Source organism: Parasteatoda tepidariorum, chromosome 9, assembly GCF_982258835.1.
Source record: "Parasteatoda tepidariorum strain Cologne lab strain chromosome 9, Ptep-v5.0, whole genome shotgun sequence".
Taxonomy (NCBI): Eukaryota; Metazoa; Arthropoda; class Arachnida; order Araneae; family Theridiidae; genus Parasteatoda; species Parasteatoda tepidariorum.
The window spans coordinates 58938920-58961416 of record NC_141763.1 but is presented as its reverse complement, the minus strand read 5'-3'; the positions used below and the strand labels follow the sequence as shown (position 1 = coordinate 58961416).

The 22497-nt window shown below is 36.6% G+C and overlaps 2 protein-coding genes across 2 annotated transcripts; both read left to right on the top strand.

The window, feature by feature from the left end:
- The first annotated feature begins 6302 nt into the window (after window positions 1-6302).
- LOC122273074 (uncharacterized) lies at window positions 6303-8070 on the top strand. Its single transcript, XM_071188515.1, has 3 exons — window positions 6303-6412; window positions 7055-7488; window positions 7586-8070. The coding sequence occupies exons 1-3, from the start codon at window positions 6303-6305 to the stop codon at window positions 8068-8070; spliced, it is 1029 nt and encodes a 342-aa protein (XP_071044616.1).
- Window positions 8071-19636: 11566 nt separating this feature from the next.
- Window positions 19637-21741, top strand: LOC147804091 (uncharacterized). The gene is made up of 3 exons (XM_087151417.1): window positions 19637-20212; window positions 20916-21379; window positions 21411-21741. Exons 1-3 carry the CDS (start codon window positions 19637-19639, stop codon window positions 21739-21741), a joined length of 1371 nt encoding a protein of 456 aa, XP_087007543.1.
- The last annotated feature ends 756 nt before the right edge of the window (window positions 21742-22497 follow it).

The following is a 22497-nucleotide window of genomic DNA, read 5'->3' as shown; positions in this document are numbered from 1 at the left end:
GAGGACATAGTTTCTTCTTTCCGCATCCTTTTTTACCATTATTGTCTTTCAATTTTAAGAACTTACTGACTAGACTCTTTGATCTTGAACTACCTATCATTATCATCGCACTAGCACGAATATTTATTGAAGAAAAAGCTTCTATCGGTTCTTTTCATGATCAGTTAATCTCTTTACCTTTGCAACCAAAACTTCTAAAAAGCGCAATAAAAAATACATAGCAAGAATTCATGGCAAATTTGCAAATAGAAGTGTTTTTCAATCGTCGTAGTAGCCATAGTATTTTTTAATTATATTTATTTCTAAAAATTACTGGTAGCCTTTAAGTTTTTACTCAGGCTAAAATACTAATTTTGATCTTAACAATTTTTTCTACATAATTTTACATAATTGCAAATCTTGTTTGTAGCGTTATTTCTTAATAATATACTTTAAGAATTAAATAAAGGGGATTTAAATTGTATTTTTCGATTTCTCAAACGTTTGCTCTAGTCTGAAAATTTTTACTCAGACAGTACTTTATGTTGTATTTCATTATAGATTGTTTGATTTGTAATTTTCTGCGCATTTAATAGTATTTTTTCACAGAATTGTACACATGATGCTCCGTAAAGACAACTCCTTCGATAAATTTCTAGAATTCTTGTCACAAATGAGGTAAAAAAAAAAAAAGGATCACAAATTGATATTTCAGGGGGGGGGGAAAGAAAATCAAAACATGACCAAAAATTTATGTTTAGTTGCCGAAAAAACATAGAGGAATTGAAAGACACTTATTTGAGACACTTCAAACTTATTTCGGCAATCAAACTGGTTTGAAAGTTTCAATTCCGTTTATCTTAATAGTGATTCTTACGATTTTCTTATCGTTTTTTCGCGCTTTTAAATGGTAGTTTGCTATTCCAAATTTGTATAGTTTTTTTAACTTAATTCTTAAAGATGATTCTAAAATAATTATATATGAGGAAGTAGATTACGGACCACTCTGCATCATAGAATCAAGATGTTTCTTGATTCTATGATGCAGAGTTTATTCATTCATTAGAGTTGTATTCTTACTATATATATATATATATATATATATATATATATATATACAGGGTGTCTCAGTTAAGCGTTTCAGAACTTCTAAGAGGGGTAGGGGGCATCCTGACGACTCGAAATCATGTAGCAATGTGGGGTCGGAAATGCTTTCCTGAAGCGGTGACGTACACAGAAGCACCATAAAGAAAAGAGACCGTAAGTGAAAAATCGCTATAATAATAGATTGAAGAAATTATATGGTACATGGGCCAAAGTAAGTGTTCGAAGTTTCTGCCACCGGCTACAATGTACACCTCCGATCTCCGGCGCATGGACATTCGAACATTCTGCAATACTCCAGACATATCTCGCAGGCAGCTACTGCGATTCTTGCAACCAGCATTATCAACAGGGGTGTCATAAACCAGTGTTTTCATATGACTCCAGAAATCGAGACATGATAGGTCGGGTGACCGAGGAGGCCATATAATTTTTTCAATGTATTATTATAGCGATTTTTCACTTACGGTCTCTTTTCTTTATGGTGTTTCTGTGTACGTCACCGCTTCAGGAAAGCATTTCCGACCCCACATTGCTATATGATTTCGAGTCGTCAGGATGCCCCCTACCCCTCTTAGAAGTTCTGAAGCGCTTAACTGAGACACCATATATATATATATATATATATATATATATATATATATATATATATATATATATATATATAAATAAGGGCAAGGGTGATATTTTTCTTTTTTTCTCAAGAAACGTGAAAATAACAGTCTTAAGTATGGTCCCCCCCATTAAATTTTATCTGACGACGCCAATGTATACGAAGCCATATTCGATTTAGTTTCAAATCTTTCCCTTAACGATTTAACTAACAATTTAAAATCCTTAGTGTACCTTAACTCTCGCTGAGTGGATACGAATTCCTGAGCTTCGCCGATAAGGCGTAACGAAAGAGCCAAAATTTTGTCATTATCATCCCATTTACAATAGTCAGCAATCGAATTAAATTTATCTATAAAAGCAGAGAAATTAGAATTTCCGTCAAACGATGGGATCACGGGTAAGAACTCAGAAACTGTGTGACTTTTGACTACTGGAATAATGTCTATTGTTTTTACTCCCGTAGAGTTTGTAGAAAGACCTTCTAACTGGTTATCAGTCATGTCTAGTTAAAGAACGGAAAAACCAACACTCGAAAAAAAAATATATAAACTAAAATTTTTGTCTTAGTGAAAGTTTACCTAAAAATAATTGCTATTTCGAAAGCATTAATCTAATTAGCTTTGTAACCACTAATATCAATCTCATCAGGGGAATATATCACACATTCACATAAATATGCCTTAATACCAGTAATACTAATAACAAAATAACACACAAATGAAAATAATATGCATCAAATTCAAAATCATTTGCTGAACATGACGTTAAAAAAAAGTTTTTTTTTTTCTAAATATTACTATTTACTGAAATAAAATTTTTCCTAACAGGTGTCTCGGCACCATTTGTTATATTTGCTTTATGGAGACATATAACAGTACCTAAAAATGTGTCTTTCATTAATTTGAATTGCGTTGTGAATTTGAATAACTAGTTAGTGGAGAAAAATGATTAATATTCCTTGATAATTACTCATCACTATCGAACCGTTTCATTAATTTAATTATGAAATTAATTAAGAAAAAATTAGAATTAACAATTTACTATTCTAGTTCAAGTCTAAATCAACACGTGTGGATCGACACGTGCTTCACTAATACTTAAATCTAATTGCATCTAGGCTTAGATTTCTTAATAAAATTATTTATCTTGATTTAATATTTTATTATTTTTATGCAATCAAAGTAATTCAAGCATTTTCCTCCAAATAAATTATTTAAGCTAATCTAAAATCAGGTTCGAGCCTGTCAGGAAAATATTCAAATATATAACTAAAAGCTACTAAAATCACAATAACTGCCTAAAGTGAATCAATTAATAACTGCTAATAAATGAGAGTTAAGTTTATATAAAATTACAATATTTATTGAAAATCATATTAATCATGTTCAGCTCAAACAATTAAGTATAACATTCCTCATGTGGTTTAACATTCTAAAACAATTAAGTATAACATTCCTCATGTGGTTTAACATTCTAATTTAAACATGACAATGAAAATCATTACTAATCATTTTAATACAATAAAAAAAGATTCTCTGGAGCAGGGAAAGATAAAAAAAAAATATTAAGTTTTCATTTCATATTAAGTTAAATTAGCACGAGCACGTGGCACAGCTACCACGAAGTTAAGTTTAATTATTAGAATTACTTATTTGATAGGATCCTACGGATTTAATAAATAAAAAAAAAATAAATTAGTTTATTTAAATTTAGCGTTAAACGAAGCAATATGAAAAGAAATAGGAAAACTTATCGTGATGTCCATCGGGAGATAGGGACGCGTCCGTTCCGCCGCGTTAACTTGATTCTGACCCTGCAGGCGCCAGTCACGACCATCACCTCGGGAAGCTAAGAGAGAGAAAAAAAAAAACTCTCCCTTCGTAGATCGCGCGCCACACCGTCCACGCTGCACAGGTTCGATGACGACATTATTTCGTCACAGCTATAGCTACTACCTATTGGTGGTTCGCTCGTACGTCAGAGCGGGAAAAAGAGAACTTGAAAACAGGGAATAAATAATTAATGAAAGGGATTTAGGGAAAACAAACATTACCTGCTCCAGGTTGAAATAATACCTTAACCTGCTTCCAGAGATTTAATACCCTAATATAATACATAGTTTTTCTTCATTTCCAAAATACTTGATTATACATTCACATACATTATGATGTCTGGCTTTTAAAGCAAAGCCCAGCGATATAACACTTCATTAATTTTTGTTTCGATTCAAAATACGTTTTATTGAGTTTATTAATTTTGCTGATATCGGGTTCATTGCAATTTTATACAGTTTTGGCCGATGTTTTGTTGAAATTTTCAAATGTTTTATTGAAATATCATTATATTTTGGCAGCCATTCCTGATACCACGGTGTTCCGCGCAAACAATGGCGTCAAACATAAGTCGCCGATTTCGCCAAGGGGCACCCTCAAGTATATTTTCACTCTAAACTCTAAGATGACTACTCATAGATGCATGCTTTTACATGATAAAAATTGTTTTGTATGTGGTAAGTGTATATGATAATTCACAACGAATAACAGGCATTGATTTATTTGTTAGCTTTAGACCACACAGTGTACCTGTTTGTAGTACACTGCTGGACAATTGCTAAGGACGGATCACAAATTGCAATGTAGCATAACATTAAGCGAGACATGAGACCTAGTAGGATAAAGTATAGTTGCCACATTGTTCAGACATTAGAATAAAGAACATTCATTGTTCTGGAAAGTACAAAAGCTATGAAACATCTGAAAGAAAAAAAATGTTCATTTGATGCTGCGTACGGAATAATGGAACAATGCATTTAAATGTCAGCAGGCAACTTGAAGAAAGGTGTCAGTACGGAATATGTCCACCGTGGAGTGTGATGCAACATTCTACAGGTCGTATCATACTTCGCACAACATTATCCAGCAGCTGTTGAGGCAATTTATCCCATTCCTCTGTCAGTGCACGGATGAGGGTGTTCTTGTTTGTCGGAGGATAGTTTCAACCAGCAAATTGCCTCCCCAAAGCATCTCAAACATTTTCAATGTGGTTTAGATCTAGAGAACGTGATGGCCATACGAGGCGTTGAATACCCTCACTGTCTAAACAATTCTGAACAGCGAGTGTTCGATGACATGTTGCGTTGTCGCCCATAAAAACAAATTTATCACCGACAGCACCACGTAAAAGACGAACATGAGGAAGTAGAACTTCCTCAAAGTATCGTTGGCCCGTCATAGTCCCATTCGCAACCACATGTAGGCGCGTGCGGCCATTGATCATGATGCTGGCCCACACCATGACCCTGCATGTCGGATATCGGTCCCTTTCCTGAATATTTTCTGGATGATAACCAGTACCACTCTCGCGCCAGATCAGTTGGCGTCTACAATCCGATGACAGACTGAACCTACTCTCATCTGAGAAGAGTACGCATGCCCAGTCCTGTTCAGTCCAATTGTGATGCTCACGACACCATTGCAAACGTGCAGTACGGTGCTGTCTGGTCAATGGGACGCACACAACAGGTCTGCGGGTGTATAGTCCTCCTCCCCTCAAACGTCTGGCAACAGTTTTTCGGGAGATCTGCTTTCCTGTGGTAGCAAGAAACTGATTTGCCACCTGCTGAGCTGTGGTGCGCCTGTTCCTTTTTACTGATAGGACGATGTATCTGTCTTCAGCAGGCGTCTTACTTCTAACAAGACCTCCCCCTTGCCGCTTACTACACATTCCAGTAGTTTTAAAAGATTTCCACAGCCGTTAGACAACACCGTCAGCGATGTCGAACTCCCTGGCAACGTTTCTTATTCTTCGCCCTTCGTCGATCTTTCCAATAATTCGGCCACGCTTAAAATCATCTAAGTAATATCGGGAAGACATGCCGAAAATTTCAAGTTCGTCAACTAAATCTTTCCTGTAAAAATTTGACTTGAAACAACAACTCTCCACAACGCGTCAAAACCTTTAAAGCTCTTATCAGCGCTATCACGTGATGAACAAACGTGGACAAAAAAATTTACATACGCATACCCCTTCTTACTATATCCCGCACTTATTCTAATTTTCCACATTTTGCTTCCCTTCATTTTGTGGTTGCTATGGATGATAGTGTTATCCGTCCTTAGCAATTGTCCAGCAGTGTATTAACCAAACAACCTGCAACCACAGATAAGATAAAACAGATGGGCCTTAACATGTTTTTACACTATAGTAATGGTGAGTGTATATCCGAAGAACTAGTTCTTTTGAATGGTGATGACGTGTAATACCATTTATAAAAATAACAGTTGCAGAAAGTTGTTAATGCTATGTATTTGCAATTAAGAATTAATCTTAATCTAAATCTGTGTAACCTTATCAATTAATCGTAATCGAAAATAGTCCTTCTAATTGTATCCTGTTTTTTGTTTCTATCTTTTATTGTGATATGTGCATTACCCCAGAAGATGCTTAATCGTCATCTCTTTTATATATATATCACCTACACACATACATTTTAAGAAACCTAACATGGTGTCTGATTGAAACACCTCGGTATTTATTTCAACTATTGATTTCCCCCCCGTTTTGCTGTATTCGGATTGTGTTACATCATCTAATAGTATCAAAACATGGTTGCTGATCAATTCATTCAAATGGAGCCATCTACTCTTGGCGACAATCCGGCAAGAGCTTGGGCAGATTGGAGACAAAAATACGAACTGTTTGAAACAGCTATCAAGTATAATAAGAAAGGCCATTGTTCAGTTTTAAAAATTTATCATTTATTAATAATTTGTATTAATATTTAATTAATTTTCAATTTGAATTTAGAGATTTAAACTTAATTGTAACTTTTTAAAAGATAGCAACATTAATTCATTGAATATCGTTTCTTTTAATTCTAATTCTAATTCAGAGATGTCAGCACTATTCTAAATTTTTATTATATACTACAACTTTAATTCAAAAATGCTTTTGATAATTATGTATGCCAACAGTCGATGAGATCAAGGCATCTATGAGCGTGGCTTGCTGGTTGTTGTCACAACACCGCCGATAAAATGTATAAAGGTACATTGCATTAAAAACATATTTGATTCCTTATGAATGTTTCTCATCCTTTTCCATACAACTACTAGCGTGAATTCAAATATTTCAGTGGCGACGAGCAGATTTAGGAGTTAGTTGTTTATCGAACGAAGTGAGTTAGGCCTAATTCGGCGATGACTACTCGCGTGCACTATGGCACATTTCGGACCGTTAGGTGAGTTCGAAGCTGCCAAAGAATCTTTCTGTGAGTAATCAAAAAGACTTATATAGTATTTTATCAGTAATGAAGTGAACAATGATGATCGCAAGAGAGCGATTTTCCTCTCTGTAGTGGGAAGTGTTACGTACAGTTTGCTGAAAAAAATTTGCTGGCACCTGAATTACATACTAGCAAATCATTAGATCAAATCTTGGCAGTGTTGCAAGGACATTTTGAACCGCCACCATCCGAAATTATGCAACGACTTCGCTTCGATTGCAGGGTAAGGAAAACTGATGAATCGGTTGCAATTTTCGTGGCGGAGCTTCGAAGTTTGGCGAGATATTGCAATTTTGGCGCCTCGTTGTCTCGAGACAGACTGGTCTGCGGAATTGGCGATGTGACTACCCAAAAGAAGCTGTTATCCGAAAGAGATCTAACCTTCGAAAGGGCTGCAGAAGTAGCATTATCGATGGAAGCTGCAGCAAGAAATGCTTCCGGTTTAGGCAGTGATAAAACATTACCGGCAGACGTGCTGTTATTGAAGCAGTCGAAAAAACAGGAAAGTGATGATTTTTCTACATTAACATGTTACTCTTGTGGAGAAAAAGGCCATAAATCACCAAATTGTAAATTCAGTAAGAGTGCCATTCTTGTGGTAAGGTTGGGCATATAGTCAAGATGTGTTAGTCACTAAAAAAAGGTACCTGCAAGAAGAAAAAAATGAGGTAAAGGTTGGTTACGGCAGTCAAGTGCATCAGGTGGTACCTGAATCTGCTGCGTGTGATATGTATGATGTATTTACATTAAGTACCTTGCACGATACTCCTCCACCTTGTAAGGTGCGTATAGAAATTGAAAGTGTGCCATTAAATATGGAAGTGGATACTGTTGCTCCTTTTTCTATCATGCCTTTTTCTGTTTATGCAGAAAACAACAAAGTTTTACATCAGTCGAGGGAGACGAACGTTAAACTAAGATCGTTCACTAAACACAGATTAAAACTTTCTGGCATCATGGATGTTAATATCACATACAAAACAAAGAGTGTAAAGCTTCCTATATTGGTTGTTGATCAATGTTCTGTTACATTGATGGGTAGAGACTGGATTGGTAAACTTGGTGTTTTAAATGACATCAAACAATGAATGTCTACAAATTTAATCCAATCAACTCAGTCTTGAAATGACTTTGCAGTATATTTTGAATGAGCACAAAGAACTGTTTTCTGATGGTTTAGGAAAGTGAAAGAGGTGAAAGTTCATTTGAACAGGAAAGAGTCTGTTCAGCCAAAATTTTCTAAAGCTCGCCCTTTACCTTATGCTTACAAGAAAAAGATAGAGGATGAGATTGACAGGCTGTTGCAGCTAGGTGTACTCGAGTTAGTATCATCTTCGAACAGGGCTACACCCGTGGTTCCAGTTCTGAAAGCTAATGGATAAATTTGTCTCTGTGGTGACTTCAAACTGACAGTAAACTTTGCGACAGATTTTGAGCAATATCCATTGCCAAATATCGAGGATTTATTTGCTAGCCTCTCAGGGGAGTGATGTTCTCAAAAATTGATTTATCTGACGCATACTGCCAATTGGAACTGGATGAGCCATCTAAAGAGTTGTTGGTGATTAATACTCATCGAGGATTGTTTAGATATGCCCGTTTGGCATTTGGTGTGGCCTCAGCTCCTGCAGTATTCGAAAGAGAGATGGACACCTAGATGACCTACTTGTAACAGGAGACTCTGAGGGAGAGCACCAGCAGAATTTGAAGAATGTCCTGTCTACTCTGTAAGAGGCTGTTATTAAACTTCATCCATCCAAGTGCTCGTTTATGCAGTCCTCAGCTGAATACTTGGGCCATCGTATTGACAAGGATGGTTTGCATCCAGTGCAGACCAATATAGATGCTATAAAGGAAGCTCCAGAGCCTACAAATGTAGATGAGTTAAGATCTTTTATAGGTCTCCTCACATACTATGCTAAATTTGTTCCAAATCTGTCATCAATGTTGGCACCGTTGTACAGACTACTGAATAAGAATCAACCATGGCAATGGTTTAAGATAGAAAAAGAAGCTTTCTGTGAAGCAAAACAGAAACTGACAGCCTCATCATTGTCAGTCCATTTTGAAAGGAATTGCACTTGGAATGTGATGCTAGGCCACATGGGGTAGGAGCAGTTTTGTCACATTCATCAGGTGATCGCCCCATTGCTTTTGCTTCTTGCTCGCACACCAAAGCAGAGCGAAATTGCAGTCAAATTGAAAGAGAAGCTTTAGCTTTAATTTTTGGTGTCACTCGTTACCGAAAATACTTATTGGGAAGAGCTTTCACATTAGTAACAGATCACCAGCCTTTAGTCAGTTTGTTTTCTGAGAGTAAGCCTGTGCCAACTATGGCGGCTTCTCGTATACAAAGATGGGCTCTTATTTTATCAGCAGACTCATATCATATTGCGTACCGTAAGGGTAGTTCCCATGGTAATGCTGATGCCTGCAGCAGACTGCCCTTACCAACTACTTGTACAGATCTGCCCAAGTCAGCAGATATTGTCTTATTATTGGAAGCCATGGACGATAGTTCAATTACCAGATATCACTGCCAAAAAGAATTGCAATCAGATCCTGTTTTGGTGCAAGTGAAAAAGTACATAAAAAGGTCTGGCGAAGTAAGTGAAAAGGTCTAAGACTGTTGCTGAAGAAATCAGCTAGGTTAACTGTAACTTGGTATTAACTGTTTATGTTAGTTTCAGTTTCTGTATCTCGTCAGGTTGTCATTAAATGTGTTCGCAGTGATGTTAGATCATGCTCATCTATTTAATTAGCATTTAAACGATACATAACCAAAAAGAAAACAAAAATTAACGAAGTAAGTTTTCAATCTCATTCGATATTCTGAAATTACATCGTCATGGCATCAGCTCCTGCATATCATATAACGCCGCCGAAATCATTTCCGTTTTCGATGCCGGAGGAATGGCCTAAATGGAAGCAAAGATTTCTACATTTCCGAACTGCTTCGGGACTAATAAAAAAACAGAAGAGGAACAAGTAGATTCCCTTATATATGTCATGAGCGATGAAGTCGAGGACATATTTCTTTCGCTCAGTATATCGTAAGCAGATAAAAAGAAATTCCAGGTGGTTTTAAATAGTTTCGACACTCACTTTGTTGTTAAACAAAACATAATATTCGAACGTGCGCAGTTTAATTGGCGAATACAAAAAGAAGGTGTTATATATTTTACTGTAATGGCAACACATCTCTTACTGTTTGTAATCTGGCAACACTGTGTTGTTCACATCTTACTGCAATCCAGATCATTCATGTAGCAAAACATTATGCTTCTTTCCTTGTTGATCAAAGTTAAACCTTATCTGTTTATTTTACTATATCAATACAAAACAGTTTAATCAACGAAATAAATATCTTATCATAAACTTATCAACATCGTTTTTCTTTTGCCATGGAGCAATTGCTAAAGCCAATGTTTTGATGTGGACCCCACGTGGTCGGATGCACAAACCAAATGGAAACATTGGAAACGGACTTTCACGAACTTTGTTATCTAAATATCTAATTTTACCGAAGACGGTAAGCTTTCGTTCTTATGCACTTACATCTCCGCGACTGTATTTTGAAGTATCTACGATGTGGAAAGCTATGACGATGCTATATCTACCCTGGACTCTACATATATTGTACGTCGCGACGAAATCTTTGCTAGACATTGTTTAACCTCCAGAGGTCAACAAACAACAGAAACAGTCGGAGAATACTTACAAATCTTAAAACAACTCAGCAAGGACTGTGATTTCAAGGCTGTCACAGCACAACAAATTAACATGCCAGCTTAAACTAGCACCATATCTTGGTAAGATCACAATGGCCAATTCCGCAATGACGTCAGAAATTGCTGGACATTGTATCGTGAGCATTGAGGTCCAAGCTCATCGCTATGAAGGGATAGAAATTCTAATTATGAAAGACTTGTGTGCTGATTTCTTAATCAGGTATGAACTCCTAAAACTTCACTCCTCATGGATTATCAACTTCGAGGAAAGCAAGTCTCCACTGGAAATATGTTCTTTAGCTGTTGCTAATGTAGATCATGTATCTTCATTTGCCAACTTAACTCCAGATTGCAGACCAGTGATCACCAAGTCGAGACGACGCACTATAGAAGACCAACAGTTTATTGCGGCAGAAGTTAGAAGACTGCTAATAGAAAACATCATCGAACCCAGTCATTCACCGTGGCGAGCTCAAGCATTTGTGATTAAAGGTGAAAACCGTAAACCCAGAATGGTCATTGATTATTCAGTAACCATAAACAAATTTACCTTACTTGATGCTTATCCTCTTCCCAAAATTGAGGAACTTACTTCCAGAATATCCCAATATGAAATATTCAGTAGAATTGATCTAAAGAATGCGTATAATCAGGTCCCAATCATTGACTCAGAGAGACACTTCACCGTATTTGAAGCTGATGGAAAATTTTATCAATTTCGTAGGCTTGCTACACCATTAGTCCTTTTAGAGTGACTAATGGTGTAGCAAGCTTCCAGAGAACTAGCGATAAACTTATTCAAGAAGAACAGCTGGAAAATATGTTTCCCTATTTAGATGATGTTACTATTTGCGGAAGGCACCAGCAAGAGCATGATAAAAATTTGCAAAAGTTCCTGGTCGCTGCTACGAAATTCAATGTAATTTGAAATGATGATAAATGCATGAACTCTTCAAAATCTATTGCGTTACTAGGATACTAAATTGAAAACAAAACCATCAGACCAGACCTAGAAAGATTAAAGCCATTAATGAGTCTAGCTGTGCCTAGGGATATAGCCTCACTGCGAAGAGCTCTAGGAATGTTTGCCCACTATTGTCGATGGATTCCGTCCTTTTCTGCCAAAATTCGCCCTCTATTGACAGAAGGTCCATTTCCCCTCTCAAAAGAGGCTGTTGCTGTATTTGAATTTTTAAAGAAGTTTGTTGCTAATGCCATTCTAGCTGCAATTGAAGAAAACACCCATTTCGTGTCGAAACAGGTGCCTCTGATTTCGCTACATGTGCTACTCTAAGCAAGCTGGTCGGCCAATAGTATTCTTTTCTAGAACACTAAATCAGTCTGAACGAAGACACTCATTGATAGAAAAAGAAGCCTATGCCATCGTTGAGTCCCTACGTTACTGGAGGCACTATCTCATCGGCAGACATTTCGAAGTATTCACTGACCAACGAAGTTTCATGTTCGACCAACACCATAGAGGCAAAATCAAAAATGAAAAGATCACACGTAGAGGACTTGAATTGGCCTGTTTTAAGTAAGACATAGTATATCGTCCAGGAATAAAAAATGCAACAGCTGATGCTCTATCCAGAATATCCGCAGCTACTATCTCCGGAGCGGATCTAATAGAACTGTATGTTGCTCTCTGTCACCCTGGAATTACCCGAATGGTACACTGAGTGCGGTCCAAAAATCGAAGAAGTAAAGAAAGTCATTCATACCTGTACCACATGTCAGGAACTAAAACCTCGCTTCCACAGAAATGAAGGCATCCTCATTAAAAGTACAGCACTAAAGTACTATTAAATATTGATTTTAAAAGCCCGTTACCCTCTAACAACAAAAACCGCTTTCTTTTAACCATCGTTGATGAGTTTTCGAGATACCCATTTGCTATACCCTGTCAAGATATTTCTTCATCTACTATTATTTCCAGCCTACAAAATGTTTTTTCTCTGTTTCGCATGCCCACTTACATACATTTAAATCGCATGAACTAAAGACATACCTAACTTCACAAGGTATAGCCACCAGTCGTACTACAGCATATAATCCTGCTGGTAATGGGCAGGTGGAGAGATACGATGGTTTAATCTGGAAAACAATTGAACTGGCACTTAAATCAAGAGGTTTAGCCATCAAACAATGGCAGCTGGTGTTGCAAACAGCTCTTCAAGCAATACGCTCGCTTTTATGCACAGCAACTAATGCTACACCTCAAGAAAGGATGTTCACACATATCAGAAGATCTCACAATGGGTGCTCATTGCCTACTTGGCTGTCTACTGCAGGACCTGTTCTAATGAGAAACCACATCCAAGAAAATAAATATGAACCCATTGTTCAAGAGGTTGAGCTCTTGGAGGCTAATCCAGAATATGCCCATGACAGGTTGCCTGACGGCAACGAAACCAGCATCTCATTGAGGCACCTTGCTCCTCGAGGGGATTCCACTGGGAACCTAGATGAAAACCATCGCCTTACTCTGGAATCTCTTTAAAAATACTGAGCGCTTTGTGATGCTGTTTCCTTCCGTCCTCTTGTATCCTTACAAAAGTAAATAAAATAATTTTCGCTCACTAGGTCAATGTACTTAAATGTGTAAGTCAGAAACTCGAAACAGGACAGTCGCAAGAGAAAAATTGAAGTATGCTAAGGTCCAACTCGGGGCCCCAAGTGCGCCGTACCAAGATCTTTTCAAAATTAAATGCTAACTCGGATTTTTGGCAAATACCTCTTGATGAAGAGTCTTCGTATCTCACAACATAGATCACACCCTTTGGCAGATTTCGTTTCTTATGTTTACAATTCCAAATATCATCTGCTCCGAATATTTTCAACGTAGAATGTCTCAAGCTTCAGAAGGTCTTCTTGGTAGTATATGTCGCGTGGATGATATACTCGTCTCTGGTTCAAATCAAAAAGAGCGTGATGAACGTCTAACATCTACTTTAATCCGTCTGAAAGAAACAGGAATAACTCTTAATTAAAAAAAATTTGTTTCGCTGTTAAATATATAAAATATCTTGGTCATGTCATTGATGAATCAGGAATACAGCCAGATCAGGACAAAGTAAAAGCCATGCAAAATTTCAGAAGCCCAACAAACAAACCTGAACTGTAACAGTCACTTGGAACGGCAAATTATTTAGCAAGATTTATTTCACGATTTTCAGATATTATGTCACCTTTGATTTCCATACTATCCACAAAGAATAAATTTGTTTGGAACTCTCCACAGGAAAGGGTAATAAAGAAGATGAAAGACATGTTGTTATCTGAACCTATACTTACCATTTTTGACCCAAACAAGCAATCAGTTGTTACAGCCGATGCTTCTTCTTATGGATTTGGAGCCACACTGTGTCAGAAACATGATGCTACAATCAAGGTGGTAGCTTATGCATCGAGAAATCTAACTCCTACTGAACCACGTTATGCTCAAATAGAAAAAAAAGCCCTTGCACTTACATTGCATTTGAAAAATTTTCCAATTATCTAATGGGTAGCAAGTTTCTGTTTCAGACAGATCATAAACCTCTTAACCCAATACTTAAGGCCTGGTTTCTTAATACAAGCGCCTTATTTGGGCGTCAGCGGGTAGTTGACGTACCGCTGACACCAATCTGTCCTAAGAAACCAAGCCCTAGTTAGCTCAGCGTGAGAATTAGTCGGTCCAACGCGCAAGTGAGGAAGACGATTCCATAATGTTAAAAACTTTCGTCGGAAGAGTAAAAATAGGGAAAGAGGGAAATTACACTGAGAATTTTGGGGGGGTTTTCCATTCGCTTCCTTGGCTAAATTTCAAAGGCTTGCCGTCACCGTTCGCATTTGTTTATGCTTATTTTTTGCGACGTTTGCTGTCATTTTCGAACTCGTATAAAATATCTTATTTGTTGAATTTTTTCTTTATGTTTTTATTATTGTTATCTGTTTTGCTTTTGTTGTTTTATTATTTTTTACTATTTTTAATTTGGGATCTGCAGTTTATAATGGATGATATTTAACATAAATGAAAAGATATATTTAATTCCAATTTGTATTCAATTCCAATGAGTTCCAATTTGCATAAACATATACGTTTGAAGCAATAGTAATTTTAATAAGTTCCTATTTGAAGTCAACGTTGTTTTGATTCTGAAGTGTTAGGCTTATTCCAGCATCAGTTTGAAACATTTGATACAGTAATATGGATAAATTCAATTTTATTGAGAAACTGGAAGGTGAAAGGTAACTGGGTAAGATGAAAATTTGACGTTGAACTTCAGCTTACAGTTCAAAAAGTAATGCCATTAGTGCGTGGTGAGATGATGAAGTCACATATGTTATCAGAAACAGCCAATGAAACTGAAAGAGTAGCTTATGCTATTGCTATTAAAACTTTTGAAGAATTTGACGCTATTGCTCGATATGTCATTGGATCAAGTGTGAGAGGTGAGCTAAAAAGACACATTCTTACTTGCAAAACTGGTAAAGAAATGTGGGATGCTCTTCACTCTGTTGAACAGAAAAATGAAAAAAGACGAGATCTACTTTATTCTCAACTGTTGTAAAGATCCAGTTGATAACATAGCCACTCATGTATCTAAACTTCAACATAGTTGGAATGATTTACATGAAGAGCTTAAGTCTGAAAAAGTGCAGCTTCCGAAGTCTATGCTGTTAAACAGAATTTCAAATACACTTCCAAATGAGTACCTGGAATTTAAAAATGCGTGGGAGTCTGTGCCCAACAATGAAAGAACTATTTCCAGTCTTACTGAGAGACTTAGACTCCACGAACAGCGTTTAGAGGAAGTAAAAGCTCCGGCTGGCGATAGCAAACGGGTACCATTTGTTGTTAAACCTGCCAATGGATTTAACATAAAGCTTCAAGACAAAGTTCTTACTGATTCAAAAAGGGATTATAAACATAAAAGAACAAATTGTTATTCATGTGGTAAACTTGGACACATGAAAGCTAACTGTAAATATTCGAAACATGAACAAAATAAATATTCAAAAGATGAACAAAATTTAGGTCAGGCATTTATGACTTGTGGTACATAGAAAATCTCAGGATTTTTGGCTGATAGATTCTGGTTCTTCACATCGCATTTCATCAAGAAAAGAATGGTTTTCAACTTATGAGAACTTTGATAATCCAAAGCTATTATGATAAGGTGATGGAAGATTAATGTTTGTCAAAGGTATTGGTGAAATTCAAATTTAAACTTTGGTTCATGGAAAGTGGAAACCTGGTTATTTGAAACAAGTTTGGTATGTTCCTGAGAATGATCAGAATCTCTTTTCTTCAGGATCTGCATTAGATAACGGTCTGCATGAATATGCTGACAACAAAGTTCGTGAATTCAGGAACAAAAAGGGTGATACTGTAGCAGTTGGTATCAGACACAATAGTGTTTACAGACTTCTGTTGCGTGTGTTGGTTCCAGAAACTGCTTGTTTAGCTGTAGAGAATAACTGCCTACAGTTATTGCATGAACGTATGGGCCACCAAAACAAACGATATGTTCAACAATTTTTGAAACGACGAGCTATTGATGTAAAACTAGACAGAGAATTTTGTGATGCCTGCATGTATGGCAAAATGTACAGGCTGAGTTTTGGTCCCCGACAAGATCGTCCAACTAGCCTTGGTAACCTTGTTCATGCTGATATGTGTGGACCTATGACTGAAAAATCATTGGGTGGAAATAGATATTTTATTGCATTTAAAGATGACTATTCAAAATATAGGACTGTAGACTTAATCAGAAGTCAAAAATATGCTTATAAAATTTTATCCGAGATGAAAACTGCTGGATACAGATTAAGAGTTACTAATTGATGGAGGTGGAGAATTCAAGAATTCTGAAGTGTTTGTTATTGTACAGAAAGCTGGCTTAAATCACAGGACATCCATGCCCTACACACCGGAGCAAAATGGGGTCATTGAGCGAGAAAATAGAATTTTGGTTGAAGCAGCTAGGTCCATGTTGCATGCCAAGGAAATGCCTGAAAGCCTTTGGGGTGAAGCTATCAATACTGCTGCCTATGTTCTGAATCGTACTGCTCCTACTCCTGAAGAAGGCAAATTTCCATATGAACTTTGGTTTCGAAAAGTTCCCTCGATTGATCATCTAAACATTTTTGGAACTGAATTTTATGTTCACAGACTCTTACAAGATCTTAATTTTACTGTTGCTTTACCCGTTCTTCAAATAGATAATGAAAGCGCCATCCGTCTCAGTAAGAATCCCGAGTTTCATAATCGAACGAAGCATATAGATGTGTGTTATAAATTTGTGCGAGAAAAGTTTGAAAATAGACTATTAGATGTTCAGCACTGTACAAGTGAAGACCAAGAAGCTGACCTTTTTACAAAACCCATTCCTAAATTTTGTTTTCAGAAACTGAGAAAAATGATTGGCATGTGTGATTTAAAAACTTTAATTTAAATCCTGACTTTAGTAATTTTGTTTCTAAATTTAGTTTGCCATTTCTGTTACATATTTTTTCATTTAACTTTTAAAAGGAGAATTTTTTTTAACAAGTATGGATTTAGGGGAACTGTTAAAGTATTAAATCAATACTTGTTAACTGTAACCTGTTTTTATAACCCATTAGCCACCTACTACAACTTCCAATTCCCCATCATTAGATCAATCGATTATTGTGTGATGTTCTATGCTGTTTTTCATCTCACCGTTAACTGACTTTAATAAATTTGTTTTTATGTAAAAGATAACTCTTTTGTTTTACTAATAGTTAGTAATGATGACAGAAACTTGGGTGGAGAGTATGAAAAGCAGTGAAGACTCTCCAATTGTTTTATGTAAACCACTGAGTTCAACACATGATATATTAACCCTAGAAAACTTCCTCCTGGTCATAATGAACTCTTCTCAAGCTCATATGTTAAATTAATATGGAAATGATGTGATTTGTATTGACTTCGCCCATGGGGTTGATTCTTATGGGTTTGATCTTGCTACCATTGTAGTTTTAAATTATAAACGAGGAGGCTTCCCTGCTGGATTCATTATAAGCAACAGGCACGATAGCATTGCTCTTTCTGTAGCATTTAATGCTATTAAACATGTTTGTGAGAATATCTCTCCTAAGGTTCTTATGACGGATGACACTGAGTCATTCTACAACGCTTGGGAGGATACGTTCGGAGAACCTCAGAAACGTCTCCTATGCTCTTGGCATGTTGATCGAAGTTGGCGGGAAAAAACATACAGAATTGGTGCCAAATAAGGAAGAGCAAGCCAATATTTATAAAATCATAAGATGTCTGTTATCAGAACCAGATCTTAACACTTTTATAGTGTTAGCAGGAAATGTTGTGAAATTGTTTTAAGAAAATGAACTTTCAAAAAGTTTTGGAGTTTATTTTGAAAAAAACTACTTGGGCAGAACTGAAGTATGGGCTTATTCATACAGAAAGTGGGCTGGCGTAAATACGAACAAGCATATCGAGCGTATGCATCGAACATATACTTAGAGGGGGATAAAATCAAACGCCTAGACAAAACAATCCATTGCCTCATGAAATTTGTCAGAGATAGGTTGTTTGGCAGATTGATTGCTTTAGAGAATGGCAAAATATCTTTTAAGATATCAAAATTGCGCAATAGGTATAAGAGAGTAAAACTCTAACATCTGATATATCTCCTCTGAGCGAAAATGAATGGGTAATAACATTCTCAAACAAGAATCGAGGAAATGTATTATATTCATAAAGCTGATGAATGCAGTAAGGAATTCCCTTTATTGTGTAAAGAATGTGGTTTTTGCATTCAGAATTTCACTTGTAGTTGCATCGATAATGCCATATAATGGAATATGTGCAAGCATATTCATACAGTTTGCTCAAAAGTTTAAGACGCCACAGTTTCTACAGAAATGGTAGACAACAATATTGAAACCCCTCTCGAAGGTGATTTGATAATTGATGAAAGTGAATCGCAGATAAAGAACACGAAAAGAATGTTCACGTTACATCTTTAAAAAGAAAAATTGAGGATATTGATGGATTAAAATCAGATGTCAAAAAATTTCATATTGAACTGGGTAAAGTGCTAGAGGAATGTGATTCCCAGGAAGAACTGTTAGATATAAAAAATATTTTGATAAAATCAAAAAAATTGTTCAAACATCATTCCTCCAAACAAAAAAATTGCTCACCAAAGATTTTTTTCAACGAAAAAAAAGAGCTAAAAACGAAAGCATTCAGAAAAACCAACAGCAGTAGAATCACATAGCATTGCATGCTCATTGATTTTAAATCAACAAAGTAAAGTCTCTGAATCCACTATTTGTTAGTGCCACTAATTAGTCTTTCTCTTAACATTTAACAACCAACATTTCACAAATATTAATAATTAAACATAGCAATTAAATATCTGCAACTTTTCCCACTGACACTTTTGCTTGTTTTCCCCAGATTATATGTCTTGTTTTTTTGTTTCAACACAAAATAATCATCACATGTTACTTAAAATTTCATGAAGCTTATTAAAAAAATTAATATTAACTAATGTGGTGTGCCTCGGCAAACACCCAGTCCCCAAGTATGTACCTCGACAACCCTCCTGACCACTCCAAAACGAACTGAAGTGAGGTAAATCCAGCCAGCATAACCGGTTGTAAAACCCCCTCATACTCACGCACTTCCAAACTGACTCGCGTGGAGAGAGGACGCGTTCCTCACCCCTTCATTAAAATTATCTAATTCTTTACAATGTAAGTTTTCATTATATGTTTTTGTTATAAATTAAATTTTTCCTTAACTTAAACTTTTTTTATTCTTATTTATTTTTGTAATTAATTTTTAATTACGCAATTTAAATATAGCATGTTATTAACTTTAAAGCACACACGTGGAATACAGCGAATCCGCACAACCCCCTACCATCCTTCTTCAAACGGTATGGTTGAACGGTTCCACAGTTCTCTGAAACAAGCTCTTCGGTGCCACAACACCAAATGGACTGAATCTTTACCAGTAGTTTTACTAGGATTGCGAAATTGCTTCAAGGAGGATCTCAATGCATCTTGTGTTGAGATGGTCTATGGACAAACTGTCGTCTTACCTGGAGAGTTCTTTGAACCGCCTCCCGATGCTCCAAGTGATCCTTCAACTTATCTTTCGAAACTTAGAAAAACCTTCAGAACTCTAAAACCTACACCTGCGTCCTGCCATTCAAAATCATCATGCTTCGTACATCCAGCTTTAGAAACGTGCTCCCATGTGTTCGTAAGAATCGATACCTTGAAACCTGCACTGTCATCACCTTATGATGGACCTTTTGAAGTTCTCCATAGAACTGAAAAACATTTCACGATTAAGAAAAATGGGAAGGAAGCCACCATAAGCATTGACCGGCTAAAACCAGCCTTTCTCTTAAACACAGACTCAACATCAGATCCCGTACAAGAAGAGAGAGTTTCAACGCCAGCAGTTTCAACTCCACAAGTTCAATGTGAGCAAGGTGACTCTTTACCGGTTATGACTCGCTCTGGAAGAAAAGTCAAGTTTAATCCTCGATACTTGTAATCACTCTATAGACTTTTATAGACTGTTTCGTACCTTTGGTACTAAGGGGGGAGTACTGTGGTGTGCTTCGGCAAACACCCAGTCCCCAACTATGTACCTCGACAACCCTCCTGACCACTCCAAAACGAACTGAAGTGAGGTAAATCCAGCCAGCATAACCGGTTGTAAAACCCCCTCATACTCACGCACTTCCAAACTGACTCGCGTGGAGAGAGGACGCGTTCCTCACCCCTTCATTAAAATTATCTAATTCTTTACAATGTAAGTTTTCATTATATGTTTTTGTTATAAATTAAATTTTTCCTTAACTTAAACTTTTTTTATTCTTATTTATTTTTGTAATTAATTTTTAACTACGCAATTTAAATATAGCATGTTATTAACTTTAAAGCACACACGTGCTATAACTAACACCAATTTGTGGTGATTTTCATCTATGTTATACGTGGAAAGGGATGATTTCAGTTTATACATTGAACAGCTAGAACACTTTTTTTTGGCAAATGATGTTGAAGAAAACAAAAAAGTTTTGGTATTTATATCAACAATCGGAACTCAAACTTATAAACTTCTTCGAAACCTGTTGCTTCCGAAGCTGCCAAGTGAATGTTCCTACAATGAACTAAAAAAAGTTTTAACGCTACATTTTTAGCCAACTCCAATCATCATTGCTGAGCGTTTTCGATTTCATAGGCGAAATGAAACATCCGGAGAATCTGTTTCTCAGTATCTAGTCGAGTTAAGAAGACTGGTTTCCACGTGTGATTTTGGTGCGCTTCTTGATGAAGCATTACGAGATCGCTTTGTGTGTGGACTGTGCAACGAAAACATTCAAAAGAGACTTTTAGCTAAAAAGGACCTAAAATTAAATCATGCAATGGAAATAGCTACTGCTATTGAAATAGCTAAAAGTGATGCAGCTAATATGAAGACATTCACACCTGCTGTATACATAGTACAGCAAAGCTTTTCAGATCAGAAAAAAGGTAAACATAACTCTTCTAAAAATGTTTCCTCAAGTGTGCAGAGTAAAAAGAACTTTAACTGCTTTCGATGTGGTGCTGTCCATAATCCTACCAAATGTAAATCAGTTAAATGCCATTCCTGTGGGAAAATTGGTCACGTTTCACCTGTCTGCATGAGTTAGAACAAAGGCTCATCCACTAAAAAAGTTGAAAGATTTGGTTGTGAATCAGAAGCCTCATTGTATGCTGTTGCGTTCATTAATCAAGTGTCGGGAAGAAAAGAAATACACTATTACTGTCTATGTAAATGGTAAAGAACTGGAAATGGAGCTTGACACTGCAGCTGATGTCTCCATAGTATCAGAAGTGTGGGTGAAAGACAACTTATTCGAAGCTGAGGTGACTCTATCATCGACTAAATTAAGAGACTATAATCAATCAGAAATTGAGGAATGTGGCGAAATCCATGCTGTCGTTAAGTGCTGTCCCTCTCATAATTGTAAAAGGAGATAGGCCTGCCTTGTTTAGTAAAAACTGAATTAGTAAATTTAAACTCGACTAGAAAGAAATTTACCATGGACTCCATAAAAAGTGGAAACTCGCTCAGTATTGATCAGATCAGGCACAAGTATGCAGAACTTTTTCAGCCTGCCACTTCTCCTAATAAACATTTTAAAGTTTCATTGAAGATACAAGGCAATGCTCGACCATTTTTTTGTAAAGCAAGACCCGTGCTCTACACATTCGAGCAAGTGGTGTCTGATGAACTCAAACTATTAGAGCAAAGAGGTGTATGGAAATCAGTTGAACACTCCAAATGGGCAACGCCATTGGTAGTTATACCAAAAAAGAATGGTGCTGTTAGGCTTTGTGGAGATTTCAATGTGACTGTAAACAAAGTGTTAGAGCCTAATCAATGCCCTCTGCCTACGCAACAAGGCTTGTTTGCAACACTTAGGTGGTAAATACTTTTCAAAACTAGACTTAGCTCAGGCTTACTCACAAGTAGAGCTTGATAGTGAGTCTCAGGAGTTTTTTACACTCAACACTCACATGGGTTTAGTTCGACCAGCTACACTACAGTATGGAGTAACTGATGCACCTGCTCTATTCCAGTCTACAATGGAGCAAATGATACAGCCGTTCCCTTCAGTCATTTGCTTTCAGGATGACAGTTCCTTAAATTCAATGTGCATCTTAATGGTGATAAATGTATTTTTATGCAACTTAAGGTAGAGTTCAGGGTCACATAGTGGATGAAAGTGGAAT